The sequence below is a fragment of the Excalfactoria chinensis genome, chromosome 5 (assembly GCF_039878825.1).
Source record: "Excalfactoria chinensis isolate bCotChi1 chromosome 5, bCotChi1.hap2, whole genome shotgun sequence".
Lineage (NCBI taxonomy): Eukaryota > Metazoa > Chordata > Aves > Galliformes > Phasianidae > Excalfactoria > Excalfactoria chinensis.
Genome location: NC_092829.1, coordinates 4,715,278 through 4,734,074, shown reverse-complemented (window position 1 = coordinate 4,734,074; position 18,797 = coordinate 4,715,278). Strand labels below are relative to the sequence as shown.

The following is an 18,797-nucleotide window of genomic DNA, read 5'->3' as shown; positions in this document are numbered from 1 at the left end:
TCATGGGTAGGTGGTGCATTGGAAGCAGGCTGAGATTGAGCCATCCATAATGCATGAGTGTGTGGAGAAAGATCTCCAACCGGGCATGCTGGTGGCTGGAGCTGGTGTCCATGCTGGGGACTCATCCCCACGCCTCTCTGCACAGGTTTCTGTGGGTTAGGAAGGTCTTGGCACCTCAACCTGTTGGGCTCCTTGGTGGTAGCACACCGGTTCCCATGTCGCTGTTTCTTCTTCATGCCAGCTCCCAGCTGGCTATAAGTGACATGCCTGTTCACTATAAACTAATGTGGAAAAGGACTGCAGATTTCATCAAATCTGTCCAGCTGCCACAACTCCACTGGAACTGGAGTTACTGGAGAGTGGTTTCTCGACAGCTGTTTCCAGAGGACCAGCTTCCTTTCTTGACTAATACGTCAGCTGGTTTGGTAAGGGTGCTGAGAAGCTGCACCAGCCATTCATGGCAACATTCCCCACTTTAAGAGGGATAAAGGAATTCAATGACAGTTATAAGGATGCATGCTATTAACAGACAGTCTTACTGACAGTTCTGAGGTCTGTCCAGTTACCTCTATTACCATGAAAGCCCATTTCAGCCTATCAGTTCATTCAGTGCTTTCCTGAAAATATGCATGTGGACCAGCTGGAATCACCTTGCCTGGCTCAAATGAGCTCTCCACCTTTGCAACAGCTACAGATCTGTCCCAGATGCTGGTTTTTACATTGGACCTTGTTAGAGCCAAAATCCTGGAACAAAGTCATCGTCTGATGTAACTTGTTTAGCTAATATCTTCAAGAAACTCTACTAACTGATGGAGAATTGGCATCCTGATTTTGCAGCTGATTTCCTGTGAGATATGAATTAGATTTGTCAAGATATTTTTCCACTTCCAGATTTGTTTTCATTTTTTGTTGCTGCTACATAAATCCAATCAATCCTCCTTCAGGCACATCCCTGTTGATGGCAATAGGACTGCAAGATCAAGAGTTTAAAATCAGAGGACCAGCTGTCTTAGACATGAGCTTTGTACTGTTGGGTTGCCAGCTTTCTCAACAAACACAGTGATCCAGGTGGTATCTAAAGGGAGATTTCAATAGCTCTACCAAAATGTGCTCTGTACACCTCCTGTTTCATGTCTGAATCTTTCTTTTATACTTTTGAGAACAGATAATATATATATATATGTGGTTATATATATATATATATAACCAGCACAAAGAACAAATTCCCCCAAATTAAGGTATTCTTTATGGTGTAATTTAATCTCCAGCAAGAGGGTGATGATGTGGCAGTAGCTGAAGGCAACAATGGAGGACTTTCATCAGGTCTCTGAGAAAATTAACTGAGTTTGAAGGGGCTGTTTCGATATCAAAGGGGTAACCTCTCCATGTTACATTCCCATAACTAAAATAGATCTGAGCCTTCATTTTGAACATCTGCAGACTTTAGGGTGTTTGGATAGAGTTAGGAAGGGTCTGGGTCTGTTAGTTCGGTCCAGGAGCATCTCAGAACAGTCTATACATTTCCATAGCTTTGTGTGTATTCAGGGACTGCACTCAGGGACTCTGCTTGGTCCCTTTGTTCTCTGCTTTCTTAAGATCAACAGCACCTTCATAGAAGCTGAAAAGCAGAGAGTGATGTGGTTAGATGAGCAGGGGGATGTGTGGAAGGATGCTTTTTTTTTTACCTTTAGATCAAATATTGGTCTCTGCTCTCATGTGAGAATAATAATAACAACAGAAATAGCAACAACCACAGGAGGCTGATTTCTTTATTGCCAACCCTGTTGTGCTTCTGTCTACCCAAGCCCAGACTGGAGTCTTACATAAAGCTATCAGCCCTTTTTGAGCTCACATAAGGCAGTCCTGATGTTGCAATGGAGGAGGAGGTGGGCTGAAGAGCATTCCATATCTTTTTCCCTGGTTCTATTCCTGCTCCAGGTTTCTTCTCCTTAGGGTTCAGGTTGAGCACTGATTGTTGCTGAGAGATGATAAAGATGTGAAGTTATACTGAGGACAGGAATGTCATGGACTAGGTGTGTACAATAGGGATAAGTATGGAGAGAATCCTCAAGACTGGAGCTGAAGAACAAGGAGAGATACCTTGTATAAACAACGCAAATGCTCTGCCTTGGCTCTGCTGTTGATCACAGCAGTCTTCTGAAGGCACCAGGCTGCTCACTAAATGTTGCATCCATCTGTATTCTGTTAATCAGATCTGTTGTGGGAAGGGGAGCAAAGGCTATGGATCCTCCCCTGGAGAGAAGGAGGAAATCACGTCCCCAGAGCCTGTGGTTAAAACTGAGAGGTGGCATTTGTTTGAGCACAAGCAGTATTTACTTCTCTTTGAGGACTCATCTCTAGTAGTCATATTTGTTGACAGATATTGTTGCAGCAATGCTATAAACAAGACTTCCCTTCTTAAATTGGATTTCCTAAGCCTTTCACTGCCACTAGGCCTGGGAAATGTATTATGAAGTCTCTATTGTATTGCACTGTATACAGAATAAAAGACTTTTTCTCAGTTCTCATTAATACTAATATTACACAGGGAATGAAGCTCTACAACCCATTGATTTCACATCCTAAAGAGGCCCAATGGGACCTCCACTGTTAGGAGGACAGCTTGATCACGTCCACGGGTTTATTAGTATGCTGAAAACATATAACCTTTATTTGATCCTCAAGGTCCATGGCTCTCATCTGAAGGCTGCACACAAGGTTTTTGTGCACGTTTGTTGTGCTAACTGAATTCTGCGTGATGGATGCTCATTTTTCATACTGTTGTTGCAGCAGAGGAAAACCTTGCAATATCAGGAGAGAACAGAGATCTTCAGAGGGAGGCAGGGAGAACCTGTGGGAGATGTGAATTGATCAGACTGTGCACAGCTGATCTCCATTAATTTTCATATTAAAATGCTTGCTTTAAGGCATGGAATGGGAATATAGTCATGCTACGAGATATGGTTTAGTGGTTTGCTGTAGCTACGGTAATGGGAGGACTGTTGGACTAGATGGTCTTGTTGGTCCTTTCCAACCTTGTGATCCTACGATTCTATGAGAAACTACCAGAGCGCAGTTCTCATGATTTCCACCTGGACTTGAGGAAAAGGGAACCAGGAGCATCACTTCTTGGGCCACCTCAACCATCTTGAACTTTTCACCCTCTTGTACTGCTCTTTCCAGCCCCGGGTCTGCCTTCTGGCTTTTGTGATGCCAAAGGAGAAGAAACATTTTCTGCTGAAAGGTGTGAGCTGAGTGAGCTTTCAGGCACTGTGCTCAGGAGCAGTTCGTTGCTGTCATTGCGTTCTGCTGCTGTTATTCATATTTGGGAGATTACTTTTAATTTACTTTGCAAATATTGGTATTTCCTGACTGCTGATATCGACAGGTAATTGCTTAAATCAGAGATTGTACCTTTGTACATCATCAGTCTGGTGGATGGCCCCAGACAAAGAACTCATATCTAGTTAATAAGATGAAATTATACTATGAATTGTAGCCGAGTGCTTGGCACCGCTGGAAGCTTTTTCTTTCCAATTCATGCTACTTGAGTAGAATTTTACAAGTTCCTGTTGTGAGTTAAAAAACACAGACAGGCAACTCTTTCAGATAAATAGCTCATCAAATGTGCTTCTGCAGAAAAAAACTCTTCAGAGACAGTAGCAGTGACCTGCAGCAGTCTGCAAACTGCTTTCTTATAGATTGCTGGCAAGAGTCCCCCATAATAAATACGAAGTCTTTGGAGACTGAGAGTGTGCTGGCAAAACGCAGAGCCCTTTTGTAACTCCACAACTGAGCCAGAGCTCTGCTGTGCTGTACTGGAAAGGCCACAAAGTGACTGAGGGAGGGACTCTGCTTGCTCCTTCCAGGAGGCTGAAGGGAGATCATGAAAAGCTGCAGCTGAACTGCTGCTGCATGTTAATGGGCATGGTCAGGACTTAAGAGTTGGGGTTTTCAACACAGAAGGTTTTGAATGAAACTGAGGCAGAATTCAGTGCCTGTTCTCCAGAACTGTGTTTGCAAATTCTCTCTGAAAAACGTCAGTGCTCTGAAGTTAACATTTCAGCACTCACAAATATATGTTCCTCAGCCAGATGGATTGACTTGCTGTCCGGCTGCATGCACATCACATAGCAACAGGCTCACGTGGCACCAGCCTTCTGCTTCATGCATATTCAGCATGCGTTGCACAGAATCATGCCATTGTCGTGGGTCTGGACACTATCACATGTACCCACACAGCCTACAACAAGCCCAGGTCTTGCAGGACCCTTGTCTGCACCAGGATCCTATGGTGTGGTTTTTCACTGAGACCTGACCAAAGCATCTAATGGTGTTGTCAGGTGTACAGTTTTAGCTCAGCTTGTGCTCACTGTATTCCTGTGCGCTGGGGATGCTGGTCTGAGCCTGTTGTTTGCAGGGTTGGACAGGCAGGGCAGTAAAGTGATGGGGCCAGCAGGTGCTGGAGCAAGCCATGAGGTTCACCTCCCTACACCACTCCCTGTGTATTCCTTTGGAGACAGGAGTGATGGCTGCTGGACATGGGCACCATGCAAGGACCTCCACCTGCCTTGCTCAGATTTTCCACCTTACAGCTGGCACATATTTTTTCCATGCACATGGGAGTATTTGTGTCAAGTCTAAAAGACACAGGATCCCTCCCTCCAAGGTCTCATTTGGCTGGTGAAAGAGGCCAGCTGCCTCTCATCTCCTTTCTCACGCATGCACACAGCCCCAGAACTGTGTCATTTGGTCTCTCTCCATCTCATGGCTGCGGCAAGGCTTTCCTTACCTGATACACCTTCATAAACACCACAGCCATCTCAGTGAGGGGAGGTTTGCAGGATATGCACACAAAAACAAATCTCTCTTCAGCCGTTCAGCATCTTCCTTATTGAGAGGAATCGGAAGGCAGTTTGGCAAATCAACATCTATGCAGCCACCTTCCGTCTTGCAGGAATTGAGGCAGGATGTCATAGAAAGAAGGGGCTGCTGCATTTTCGTCTTATCAGCAATTTGTATGAATCCAGGGATCTCCACAGAAATGGGCTGCTGTGCCTTTTGCTCAGCTCTCACTTGTTTGCCTGTCTACTGCCTGCCTCCTAGGTAACATTTTTCACTGGTACGTGGCCTTTTTGTTTCACCTGCAGGCGATAATCCACTTACAGCACCCTTAGCCAGCTTACCTATCCGTTTAATATCAAGATAGTTTATAACACAGAATTGAAGTATCTCAGAAACTGAGATTTACATAAAGTTCCAAAAGTGTCCTTTGACGGACCAGTTTTTAAGCAGAAAAAGGATGGAGCTGTGAATAATACAGCCTGTCCAATGCTCACTGGTAAAAGCACACCAGTTCCTGTGCTGTGCTGCAGAATTTTGCAGTGCCTTCACTGAAAAAGAGAATGAAAAGCAGTAAACACCACAAACTTATCTTCTGGATGCCATTTCGTAAGGATGCATTGCAAGATGCACATTCCAGCTCTGAGACACTGCAAGCAGCCTGTGGAGTTCCAGCTGTGTGGACACAGCTGTGTCTGCCACCAGCCTCCCTGATGGGAGTGCATGCCCTATGCTCCAAAAGCATCTTCAGAGTATCCACCAGTCCATGCCCTGGGGTTCCTGCAGGAAGAAGACGTGGCCATACAACTGGAGAGCCTCTGCCAGGTCCCCAGTTTACATGCTCACACTCAGCATGTGCCACTGAGTTCCCTGGTCCCTTGATGCAGTCCTGGATCTCATCATATACTCTTCCAGTCACAGGTCCAGTGCTGGCACTTAGAAATATGAAAGAGTCATTATGCTGTGTATGTTGACGGAGATGATAGTAGGATGGGAATGTTGCATTCAGTAATCCAATAGCAATTTTGCACTCAAGCCCATTACTTTGAAAAGCAACGCTAATGTGTGTAATAGTAATGAGTAATGGCTCATTGACTCAAGGGAAACATGCAGTGGTGACTCACAGTGTTTTGAGATGAGATGCTAAGAACTCCTATGTTGGATTAATATGGTTTCTTTTTGTGTTTGCGAATTTTCTTTTGACAGATTGCGTTTTCCCAGAATTTACTCTTTGTTCAGATTGTTTGACAAGCAGCATCTAAGAAATACGCTTGGCTTGTGTTGTGCTCAAGCTGTTCATGAGGACAGCGTGTGAAATCAGAGCTGCTTTGTTTAGATTGCCATGAGCCTGTCCTTTGGCTGGAAAGGGAGTCCTCTTCGAAACAGATTCTCAGTGTAAAGAAATTAAATTCATCGTGGACTGAATTCAGTGATCGTTTCTTAAATTTTTGATCCTATATTGTCTATTTCTGCTGGTAAGATTGCCTGCTGGAGTGCCTCGGATAAATGATACAAGCTGAGTGAAAAGCACTGTGCAAAATGGACTCCTTTAACGTATTGTTGGCAAATGTCTTTTTCCCCACTGTTTTATCTTAATACCTCCCATGTATCCAGGCAAGGAGAGAAAAAGAAAGGTTTTTGGTTTTTTTCAATAGCCCTGAGATGATCAAATTTGTAGTAGCAAGAGGAGTTACTCTGCATTTTCAGGTTCCATTTGTTTCCTACCCATGTAAGTGAATGGTTTCCTACCCATGTACTCATTAAGCAGTGGCAAAAGCAGGAGTTTTGTTACTTCAGAGGTAACAAAAGGATACTGTCAAAACTTTGCATAGTTGAATATTGGTTTATTGTGGCTAACCCCAGATTTTCTCATTTGTTTATCAACAGCCAAAACTTGAAGGCGTTTTGATCCAGAAGTGGAAACACATTAGCATTTGGACTAGTGACCAAAAATATAATAATCCAGAGTTTCAATGTAAAATAGGAACATTCATCAGCTTTTTTTCCCTTAACCTTTCTCTGCAAAGCCACACAAAGTGCAAGGATTCCAGCTAGGTCATCAGTTCTCCTTTCCTCCACCTCTGAAGTCACTGAGCTGCTTTCAGCCAAGGAAATTCCTGATGACGTTGGTGTGAGGAAGAGCACCTCATCGCCCATCATCCTCCAGTGAAGGCCCCAAGCATGGCATTGGTCTTGAGGCCCTCCCAGCTCCTGCCACTAACACTCTGTTCTTCTCTCCCCAGCTATCAACCTGTTGTACTGGCGCGACATCAAGCAGACAGGGATCGTGTTTGGCAGCCTCCTGTTGCTGCTCTTCTCCCTGACCCAGTTCAGCGTCGTCAGTGTTGTGGCCTACCTGGCCCTCGCCGGCCTCTCGGCCACCATTAGCTTCAGAATCTACAAATCAGTCCTACAGGCTGTGCAGAAGACTGACGAGGGCCATCCCTTCAAGTGAGTGTGTTGCGGTCACGGCTGGGGATCAGGTGTCTTGTTGAAGATCCATTCCTAGTGGAAAGTCACGTTTCTTTCAGCTGCTGCTCTATAAAATCCTTGCTCATAACAGGGCTTTCCATTGTCCAGAGTCTCAAGATTCATATTGGCTCAGATTCTAAGGGGGGGAGGGAATAAAAGTGAAAGCAATTGTCATCTGAGACATGGACATTTCTTTCCTGAAATTCTAGAGATCATGGAATTTAGAAGCAGATGCAGAAACGGGGCTTCACCAAAAACAATGATGACACGGTACTTCAATATGTAGGAAAAGTGTCACTTCTGGGCACGCTCTGTTGGGTGTAGTGGGGATACTGGTGTCTTCTCTCCAACACTGCTGGGCTGTGGCAGGGCAATGCATCACCTCTGGGGCTGGTGCTTGTTAAGCTCTCCCCTCTCTACTGAAGGCCTGGGCTGTTTGTTCCAGCTGATGAGGGGTCCTTCATTCTCTGCTGTGCCAACAAGCCAGTTTAGGGACTGATGTGGCTTCCCAGCACACAATGAAAAATGTTAGTTGAGTTGCTGCTCCCTTGTTTTAACTTGGGACTCAAGATCTGAGCATATCTCAGTGGGAGTTATAGGGCAGGCAGAGGATTGGAAGAGCAAGGCTCTGATTCCGCCTTAGGCAGCATTGGTCCCAAAGATGATACATGGCTAGGCAGCAGCACTTGTTCCTCCAGAAGCTGCTAGCTGGAGAAGTCCCCTTCTGCAAAGGCAGCGTTGTGCAGAAGTTTGTGGGTAACCCTGCCAGTCAGGATTTGCATCCTACTTTGGGAATAGTAAGGAGAGCCCATCCAGACCAGGAACAGGCAGTGTGTGCTGGTGGCTGTGTGCCTGCAGGAAGGGGTTACATTGCTCCTGCTACAGATAAGCGAGGGTTGGGGAAGAGGGGGTGATGGGGAGACAGGCATGAACATGCACGGTGGTGAGCCTTGCTGGGTTTGTAACTGCCCTGTGTTTCTGGCAGAGCCTACTTGGATATGGAAATGAATCTCTCACAGGACCAGATTCAGAAATACACAGACTGTCTCCAGCTATACGTCAACAGCACAGTCAAAGAGCTGAGGAGACTCTTTCTCGTTCAGGACCTTGTGGATTCTTTAAAAGTAGGATTGCTTCAAGTATTTTTAACCCCTCTCTAGAGGACCAATTTACATTTCAAAGTGCTGTTTCCCATGTCGACACTGTCCTTATAAAACCGAGTTTTGTGTAGCTCCAGATATCAAAGTTGCTCTCCTATTTGATTTCCAATCTGCTTGCTTCCAGTAGCTTAGTTAGGCAGTCTGCACTTGAAGTTGTTTATCCACAATACAGGAGTTACAAAAGATGAGGACCAGCTTAACTCCTGCAGGTCTGGAAGCATCTCTCGTGCTCTCTGAGTCCTTGCCACAGAACAGTGTCTTTCCCTTTAATCCCTCTGGTGATCAGGTTTTCCTAACTCTGGACTTTCCTTCTGTGGAGGATTGTCCCCTTCCCTGCCCAGACAAATACTTACTTTCAACCTTCACCCAAGTTGATGCTCTCTAGAGCAAAGGGAAGACCATTAAGGGAGCAGGCATTTTTCTAAGAACGAACCCTTCTCCCTGTTCTCAGTAGTTCTCAGTCATTGGAATTGTCACTGTGGTGTTAGCCACAGGCACTGGTTTGAATGATCCCCACCTTCATCAAAACTGGATGCAGAAATCTACCTGCTCAACACAGGGATGCAAATGAATGCAATTAAGCATATGCATGAAAGTTCAGCTAGGAGTGTGAGAAGCAGCAAACTGCAGAATGGAAAATAGGTTTATAGACCCAGTTCCTGATGTACCCAGTTCCTGATGTGCCTTACTTAACAAGTCCTTCTACACATTAAAAAAAGGCTAACGTGCCATTATATTAGCTACTTAAGTGAACTCGTTTCTTCTTCGCTGACACTGGAGATGATGTAACGATCTGTTTTTCATTTAGTTTGCAGTACTAATGTGGCTGCTGACTTACGTGGGAGCCCTCTTCAATGGCCTGACTCTTCTGATAATGGGTAAAAATCATCATTTCTTTTCAAACCTGTTTTTAATTTCAATTCCCCGGTGATTTCGACTTAGGCAAAACAGCCTCTCCTCATTGTGCCTTCTCCATAGTTAAAGCACCGACTTTTTGGTGGCATGTTCATTATTCCTATTCCATCACCCGTACTGATAGAAACAAAGTGTGTTTTACAGCTTTGCAGCTGCTAGGCCCAAAGCTCTGGGAAAACCCATATTTGGGAGATTTGAGCAAAGTTCATTTTTCACATGAAGATCCCTTGTTGGATCAGCTGACCAAGTGGCACGATACACGCTTGTCGCTGTTTGAAGTAGGTCTCTTCTCTGGAGGCATCTGATCAGCAGGAATTTAACACTGTGCTCTTTTTCTCCTCAGCTGTGGTGTCTATGTTTACTCTCCCTGTTGTATATGACAAGTATCAGGTACGTCTGTGCAGCTCTGCCATGCCTGTCCGGTTCTGCCTTGTTGATGCCCCACTGACTTTGTCTCCTCTTGGTCTTTGCAGGCACAGATTGATCAATACTTGGGACTTGTGCGGACCCACATAAACACTGTTGTGGCAAAGTGAGTTCAGCAGCACGCTTAACCTTGCTGTGGGGTTGTGATATTCTGGGGTGGCTGAGAGCTGGGTGCTCCCAGGGACAACGTGCCCCGTCAGTGATGCCCTACCCAGATGATAGCATGCAGGCCTGCAGTCCTTCCCAGATGAGCGCAGGCTGAGGCAGTGCTGTGATCCTGCATCCTCCTCTCCTTGATGCACTAAAAGTCTGTACTTAATATTTTTTTTTGTTTAAGCTTCATTCCTGACTCCCAGTACACAATAGCCCACAGTAGGATAACAAAGGGCAGGAGAATATCACTGAGCATGTCCTGTGGTTACATAACCATAGACAACCGGGACATTCACAACGTGGGGCCTGTAGGAGAGCATGGGCAGGAATCACCGCTATTTCATTGTTTGACTGTAGCCCACCCATCCCAACACACTGATCACAATTACCCCTTGCTAAGACACCAACTGAGGATCCGCGGGAATGGAGCTACTGCCTGAACGTGCAATTCTTTTTCTCTGTTTCTAGGATTCAGGCTAAAATCCCAGGTGCTAAGAGAAAGGCAGAGTAAAGCAGACAGCGAGAATCCATCGACTACAGTAACAAATAACGGGGGAATCTGGAGTGAAGCAGCTCTGTTCTTACACTGCAAATTTATCGTCCTTTTATTTCTCAACACCATGATATTAGAAACATGAAACTCGGAAGCAGTGCTTTTCCCCTGCTGCTTCTGCACTTAGAATACTTGCAATCACTTGTGTCAAGCACTAAAGTATAGCAAAGAGAAAAGTGTACTAGATGTGGTTTTTTGTGTTGCTTATAAAGTGCATGATGGTGAGCGCCTAAATAATCTTGACCTTTTTTATTTGATCTTTCTTTTTTATTTTATTTTAGTGTTTTTCCTTCTTCTATTGGCATTGCTTCTATAACTTTCAATGTTACATGTGGCTAGGGGCTTTCCTGCTTAGCGCACTGATGCAATAGTTAAAATTGCTTCTACGTCACTGGGTTGCTGGTTGGATTCATCTTTATTAACTATATAGAATTGTAGACTGATGTTTTAGTGTTTTCCAGCACAAATAAAATGAACAGTAATCGGTACTTATGGTAATCAGTTTTGTATAACTCCAAAAGAAAAAACCCACGAAAACAAAACCCAGTACTTTTGTCATAAGGGATCGACAGGCTGATTTACATGTATGGCAACTGGAAAGTTCCAGCTTGTTCAATTTATTACAGTTTGTATTACATTCTCTGTAGTTCCTAATGGACTTAATTATGGACTCTGAATATTTGCACTTATGTACTTGATACCGAATGCAGAAATAAATGTTACTAAATGTAAAAAGCCCCCCCTCTCATTGGAATTACTCTGACATCTGCAGCCTGGACAGATACATCCCCTCACCCCTTCCCTTGTGATCCACACGTGCTTCACTTGTGCAGTCCCACACAACCACCTGCAGTCTGTCACCTGTCCGGCAGCCTCTCATTTAAAAATACTGGAGCATTTTTCATTGTCACCTGCATAGAGGCACAAACATCTTTTCTCAGTGACAAAACCAAACTGCTCCGTGTGACCCGTGTTGCTTTTTGATCCAGTATGTTTATTTCAGCACATGTGTTTTGCAGCCAGGTGTTAAAATTCAACCCCTGTACCCAGCTTTAGCTGCCCCTTAGGCTTTCCTACAAGTGCATTCAAATGGCCAGTGCATGTCCTGTGTTTTTCAGGAGAGTAATATTGACGATGACCACATTTACTGTCCCATCCCACTGGTCCAACAACCATGTTCTCTCCAGGCACCAACAGCATAGTTACACCTATCAGGCTAACTGCTTGTAGCACTGAACTCTAAGTAGGATTTAAAGGCTACAGCTTCTGTAAGTTTGGAAATAATAGAGACTAAATATTCTTAAGATCCCAAACCAAGAAAGCCCAAGACCCCCATTCTTGTCCCATCCAGCATCACCCTATCTCCAGGCCCTATCAACCCAACTGTACCCCTGCAAGCCACCTCTCCCACCCACACTTTACTTTTCTCTCATCCCACACTGGGCCTTTCCAAACCAGCACACGAGCTTCCTTGAAGCCCCCCAGCTTCAATATATGTGACAGTATCAGTCTGCCTATTGCCAAGTTCCTGCCTATGAAGGAGGTGTTTAATATCTACAGAAGTGCTCTTTTGGTGCTTTACATCATCTGAATGCCTGTCTATGTACTTCAAAATGAATACTCCATTGGTGGTTTCACACAGAACAGGAATGCTCTTGCCTTCAGAATCATGGAATAGCAGAATATCCCAAGTTGGAAGGGGACCATAAAGATGACCAAGTCCAACTCCAGGCTCTACACAGCACCACCCCTGCTTCTCAGTGCTCCAGCAGTATTTTACTCTTCCCCTAGCCTATGTATTTACCTCTGAGCTGCTGCTGATCTCTTTTATGCCTCCTCTGCTCTTTAATATTAATCTAGTTGGACTAAGATCCTAAACACATTAGTGCCAGGAAAGCCCTGTGATTTGGAGGGGAGAAGAAAGATCCAGTATTCTGTGAGCAGCTAATCCAGATAAAGCGAGGCTGTCTTCTTCCACACAGCTTTTGCCATCTCCCTGCACACGTTCAGATGGCAGCTGGCTCCCATCCCCATCCTGGCGGGTTACAAGCAGGTCGGCTCTAAGCCTGTAAGCTTTTCCTATGGGCACAGGGAAATGTGTGGCAAGCTCCTGTGTTTACCCAGGGCAGCTTTGCAAACAGCAAGTGCTCTGTGTCTCTTAATATTGTCTTTTCTCAGGCAGAGAATGAAAAGCTGCTTCATCAGTAATTGTGCAAATGAGCTTCCTGGGAAGGAGGGAATGAGTGGAGCAAGGCTGCTGGCATGGAGGAAGCTGGTGAGACCGGCTGCTACTGTGGGACATATGGCATTCGGGTAAGGGAGAGATGTTTGCTGGTAAGAGTCAATAGCTGCAATGCCTCACAAAGTAGGGGAGCAGCCTCTTTCTGCTGGGCTTTCTTGCTGCTCAGCACCTTTACAGGAGAGAGGGCAAAACCCTGCCCTGCACCAGGACAGGGGAAGAATACCGAGGCTCTGTGGGGTGGCAGGCCTGATAACACAGATAACACTGATGGAGATCTGCTCATTTCTGCAGTGCCCATCAGCTCGTTGTCCCTTTCATTCCTGCTCTGCCTCAGCCCAAATGCTTGTGGATGCAGGAGAGACCATGAAAATAAGAGGACAGGAAAGAACTGCGGATCCACAGAAGCGAAAAGATGAAGCCTGCCTAACATCCTTCTAGTGCTTTACCCTCCTGTCTGCAGCTGAAATAGCAGCTCAGGCTCATTTCTTGCGTTCACTGAATATCAAACTGATTCACCCTCAAGGCTGCAATTTATGCAGCCTCACGGCCCTCTTTGTTTAAGCTGCGAAATAATTCAGACCAGCGAAGCTAATCGCTGCTGGCTGTAAGGCCATTTTGCACATATTTTCCTTTATGAGGGAGATGTGGAGATTAGTTCTGTTTTTATTCTTTTTACAGCCCTGTAATTTAGCCAAAGTGATGTCAAGTACCCCATAACAATCCAAAAATGCTTATGTATTATAGATGTGATTCTTACTGATAAAGGGAAGGAGAAGTGGGGAGGGAAGGGGAAGAAATAGGAAAAGGAAGAGGAGAATGAAGAGGAACATGGCAGGCAGTGCAGTGACTTGAACAGCAGATGTCTTCATGCAAAATATCCTTTGCTTGCCAAGTTAGACGTGAGGTCCAGTTTCATTCCTCCTAATTCCACTGATGCTTGTTGGGGAAGGAACATCCACAGCTCTATCAGCTTTTGCAGCTGAAATACAGATCTGCCACGAACCGGGGAAATCAAAACTACCAAGAATTGCACTTCAGGTTTTCACTTCAGCTTAAAAAAATGTAAGGAGTACAAAAACCTGATGGCTGTAGGGTCACTTCTGGACACTTTCAGATCCATTTATATACTGACATCACGATAAGACCAAGATTCTCCCGTCGTCTCAAGTGTTTTACCTCGCCCACCTTGGCAATCACAAGTCTATGACTCACTTACTGTATCAATAGTGCAAATGAAAAGAAAATATTGTTCCTACTGCCATTTAGCCAGAGGTACTCCCACAGCTCCCCAGTCACAAGAGACCTGAGTAAATCTTCCTTCCCTACAGTGCAATGCTGTGGACTCTGTTGTGCAGGTTGAGCCAAGCTGTTGTAACCCATGTTATGTGAAAGAAATAAACACGAGAGCGCACTATAGCTGTGTGCCAGGAGTCTCTGATACGGTGCTGTGCAACAGATTACGAGCAAATCAGATTAAATGATGATTAATAGAAGAGTTTAAGATTTTCTGGAGCTGATGGCAATTCATAGTTGCAGAGATCAGCAGTGAAGTTTCCCAAATATGAGCAATGTTTCGACTGAAATGACTGAAAAACAAATAAAATACCCTAGATGCAAAGGCTGCTAATGAGCATTAAAAGTAGCGAAGTATCAGAGGGGACGAATGGGATTCCATGTGGAAGGACCTCAGTAGCCTTGAAGCCCAGTAAAAATTGGGTGGTGTTTTGCATCACAAGTGCAAGAATACGACCTTGGTTGACAATAGGCAATTCTCTTGTTGGCTAGAAGGTCACCGGTTAGAAACTGGTGAGAAAACCCTAAGTGGCCTAACAGAGGGCTGAGCAGAGGATGGCTGCAGGGGGGCAGAGAAATGCTACTGGATACCCAAGGGAATGTAGGGCCCATCACAGGAAAGGAGGCTGGAAGAATTTGTTTTTGTTAAATAGGCAAAATGAAGGCTGGGAAGTGGGATGTGTGCACTCTTTGCATGGTCACTGAGGATAAACACTAGGAAAAGTCTTCCAGGCTCAGCAGAGACATCCGCATCAGTGAAGTAATCATTGGGTTTGTGGCAAAAGAGTTAAAGGCAGGTTGGGCTTTGTGTCTCTTCTTTCCTGGGAGTCAGGAAAACACTATTAGGACACTCTGATTCACGCTTCCACATACGAATCCTATTTGCTATAATACTTCAGTGTGCAGGGAAAAGGGTACAGAGATTAGGGTATATTCTGTTTGTGGTGGGTAGGTTAATAGAAATGAGGGGAGAAGGGCACTACAGAGAGACCTGGATAGACTTGATCGATGGGCCAAGGTTAATGGAATGAGTTTCAACAGGGCCAAGTGTCGGGTCCTGCATTTTGGTCATAACAACCCCAGGCAATCCTACAGGCTTGGGGAGGTGTGGCTGGAAAGCTCCCAGACGGAAAGGGACCTTGGTGTGCTGATGGACAGTCGGCTGAATATGAGCCAGCAGTGTGCCCAGGTGGCCAAGAAGGCCAATGGCATCCTGGCTTGTATCAGGAATGGTGTGGTGAGCAGGACTAAGGAAGTCATCCTGCCCCTGTACTCAGCATTGGTGAGGCCTCACCTCGAGTACTGTGTCCAGTTTTGGGCACCTCAGCACAAGAAGGACATGGAGGTACTGGAGCAGGTCCAGAGAAGGGCAACGAGGCTTGTTAAGGGCTTGGAGAATCAGCCCTATGAGGAGAGACTAAGGAAGCTGGGGCTGTTTAGTCTGAGGAAGAGGAGGCTGAGGGGAGACCTTATTGCTGTCTTCCAGTACCTGAAAGGTTCTTACAGTGAGAGTGGGGCAGGTCTATTCTCACTACTGACTTGTGACAGGACGAGGGGAAATGGCCTCAAGTTGCGCCAGGGCAAGTTTAGGTTGGATATTAGAAAGAACTTCTTTACAGAAAGGGTGGTTAGGTACTGGAATGGGCTCCCCAAGGAGGTGGTTGAATCGCCATCCCTGGATGTGTTTAAGAGCCGCTTGGATGTGGTACTCAGGGATATGATTTAGCAGAGGTTTGTTGTTGTGGTATTGTTTTGTGGTTGTTTTTTAAGAGATAGGCTACTGGTTAGGCTGCGGTTGGACTTGATGATCTTCAAGGTCTTTTCCAACCTGAGTAATTCTATGATTCTATGATTCTATGATTCTATGATCATAAGACAGAGATTTCTGAGATATGTAAAATTTCAGTTATGTCAAGCATGTCTGTGACTTGTAGTAAAATGAAGAAGGGAAAAGATTCTCCAGCACTACCCTTATTCTGCTTATTCAGACCTGGTAGCTTTTGCAAGTTGGTGCTGCATTGTCTGGCTCCTCTTACCAAAGGGCTGCTCAGGGATTTGACTTTCTCCATTCGACACAAGAGCTGAATTTATTGCCAACACCAGGCAGCAATAAGTTCATAGGAATCTAGGGCTAGAAATCAAAGTATCTCGTAGTTTAAATACCCAGCTGCAGTTGTAAAACCACCCTAGTTTATGACCTGTCCTTTGCTCACGCTTGTGCTTTTTATGTCCATGTTTAGCTCCCTAGTCTTTATTAGGAGTTTATCTGCAACATCTGTGGATAGAGTCTTACTGGACTAATACCAACCAAACAGAAAGAATGGCTTAAATAATCTAGAAGTGCATAATCGCCTGAAAAGAAATTAATTTCTAGCTTCTCCTCAAGTATAATTTCCAGTTCATGGGCTAAATTCACTGAGAAAATGGAAAACTTGCCCCCAGGGCTTTGGCATTGAAGTAATCAATTTGTGTACTTGGCCCAGAATTGCCTGAATTTCAACTGCCGGCCACGTACCAAACTGCCTACTCTCTGGAACCAGTAGGTTCATTGAAGCCTGATTCCTGCCCAAAGACTACAAATGATTTCCAGAAAAAGAAGGCCCTTCCTTTCTTTCTCATGAGGCCTTATCTTGCAATTAGCAATCATAAATCACAGATGGCTTCTTATTAAGACAGATAGCATAGGTCTTCTAGAAGCCCAAGTCTATAGATAGGAGTTCTACTAGTCCAGGGGCCACTAAACTCACCCAGATACTGTTGTATTTTGTAGGTAATTAAGGAGTGATGTTGTCCTGCTGATTATTTATATTTTTGAGCTCAGTTAGTTTAGAACTAATATAAGAATCATAGAATAGAATCACAGGATCATTGATGTTGTAAAAGATCTCTAAGTTCATCTCAGCTAAGCATCCACCTACCACCAATTTTGCCCACATCCCTCAGCACCACATCTCAGTTCTTGAACACCTCCAGGGATACATCAGTAGTTCTACCTGATATTCCCACATTCAATCATAACTTTATCACGAATTTTGAATAGAAAGATATTTGTTCTTAGAGCCCCCATTTTTAAGGTGATAAGGCCAACACAAGTGATTGCATTTAGAAGATAGATGTTCGCTGCCGCAGCTGCATGGGAAAGCTTCAAAATGTAACTCAGCTGTAACCTGCAGGCTCAGAACAGCAAATAAGGAATCTACAGTTCATTACTATTACTTCTAAACCTTGCAAGTTTTGAAAGGTTGGGGTAGCAGCATAGCTTCCAAGGCCAGAAATTATCATGTTTAACTGCTAGCATCTAGGAGCACTTTATGTGCTGTGCTTGCAAGAATGCCATGTAATACGTGGTCCTAGACACTTGTAGGTTATAGCAATATTTTGGCCTCGCTGGAGGCAGACACAGTGTGATCTCCTTGGAGCCAAGGTGACAGAGCTGTTGGCCTGCAATGCCCAGTGTCCTAGCAACAGCTTGGCCTGGCCCAGCCGCCATGTTGAGGCCTGAGCCAGGCGCTGTGGCATTGCCACCCTCTGCGGTAGCTCTGGCTGCCATCCATCGCCTGCAGAGCCTGGGTGAGCGTGCGTGGGCCTGGGGGGCTGCTGAGGCACCCCATGGCAGGATGAGGCTGTGCCATGTGTGGGAGGGAAGGCTGCTCTCCCTTGGATGTGGCCCCACAGCCTGGTGTGAACGGGAGCAGGGAAAGCCCTGAACCTGGAGCTGTGCTACCTTTAGTACTGTGTGTTTTGTACTGTAAAGATAAGAGGTCACAGCTTCATAGGGAAAATAAGTACTTTTTAGCCTCAGCATTGTTTGTCATAAATATCCTCAGAAAACACTGCTGATGTTATTCCTATGGCTGCTCTGGCCATCGGCTGTTCCTTCCTGCAGCCTGGTTTGGGGTTAATATGGGAGACATAAAATCCAAAGGAAAGAGGCGCTGCAAGTGCTTGGTGGAGACGAGCTGTGTGTAGGCCGCGTTTTTCGAAATGAGATGGCTGCCATGGTTATTAATGCATTTCCTCCTTGTCTTTTTGGTTTTGTTACCACATATGTGGCCATCTGGTTCCTCTGTGGGACTCTCGAGGCTTTTTGGCAAGCACACAAGTGAAGATGTCTAGGGCTTTTTCTTCAAGGCTTTGGTCATGGCAGGTGATGTGAGGCAGGTGCTTGCGGTCCCCACAGCTTCTGAAGTGAGCACATGGCATGGTGTGCGAAGGAAGGACATTTAAAATAGGCTGAAAGCACAGATTCAGTCCTTCTAGGCATTGAGAAGTTACAAGCTCTTGAATTATCTTTAATGCTTTTTTTTTTTTGTTGTTTTTCCTGGGCTGTATCAGACAAAAATCAGCTTATGGAGCTTTTGGGCCTTCTTGGAAGATAAATGGGACCAATAGAATCACATTTATCACTCTGCCTCCTGTGAAAAATGCAGTTTGTTTCTAGGGTAACTAAGTGGATTACAGAGATGCAAAATGGGAACAATTCAGCAATCAGCAATTTGGTGCAAAGGCCTTTATGAAGGAGATGGAACAATGACTAAAAGCAGAATAAATTTGCTTTAAAATTAATCATCTTGCTCCAAGTGTAAGCAAGGAAATTGAGCTGAGAGTAATAAAGTTTTCTAGAGAAAAAGCACTAAATAATCGAAATAGCAAGAGACAAATTTCAAACAAGCTTTATCTAGCTCTGGACTATTCCTTTGAGAAGCAGAGGCAGACAAGTATTAAGGCTGAGCAGTCCCAA

General features: G+C 45.0%; 1 protein-coding gene across 2 annotated transcripts in view; it reads left to right on the top strand.

Moving 5' to 3' along the window:
* RTN1 (reticulon 1) overlaps nucleotides 1-11,256 on the top strand; it is a 92,459-nt gene extending 81,203 nt beyond the window's left edge. For both annotated transcript variants that reach the window (XM_072337352.1, XM_072337353.1), the window contains 6 exons: nucleotides 7,086-7,293; nucleotides 8,300-8,438; nucleotides 9,283-9,352; nucleotides 9,733-9,779; nucleotides 9,863-9,921; nucleotides 10,437-11,256. In XM_072337352.1, the coding sequence (XP_072193453.1) occupies nucleotides 7,086-7,293; nucleotides 8,300-8,438; nucleotides 9,283-9,352; nucleotides 9,733-9,779; nucleotides 9,863-9,921; nucleotides 10,437-10,479 (566 nt within the window). In that variant the 3' untranslated portion in view covers nucleotides 10,480-11,256. The remainder of the gene's footprint in view (nucleotides 1-7,085; nucleotides 7,294-8,299; nucleotides 8,439-9,282; nucleotides 9,353-9,732; nucleotides 9,780-9,862; nucleotides 9,922-10,436) is intronic.
* The last annotated feature ends 7,541 nt before the right edge of the window (nucleotides 11,257-18,797 follow it).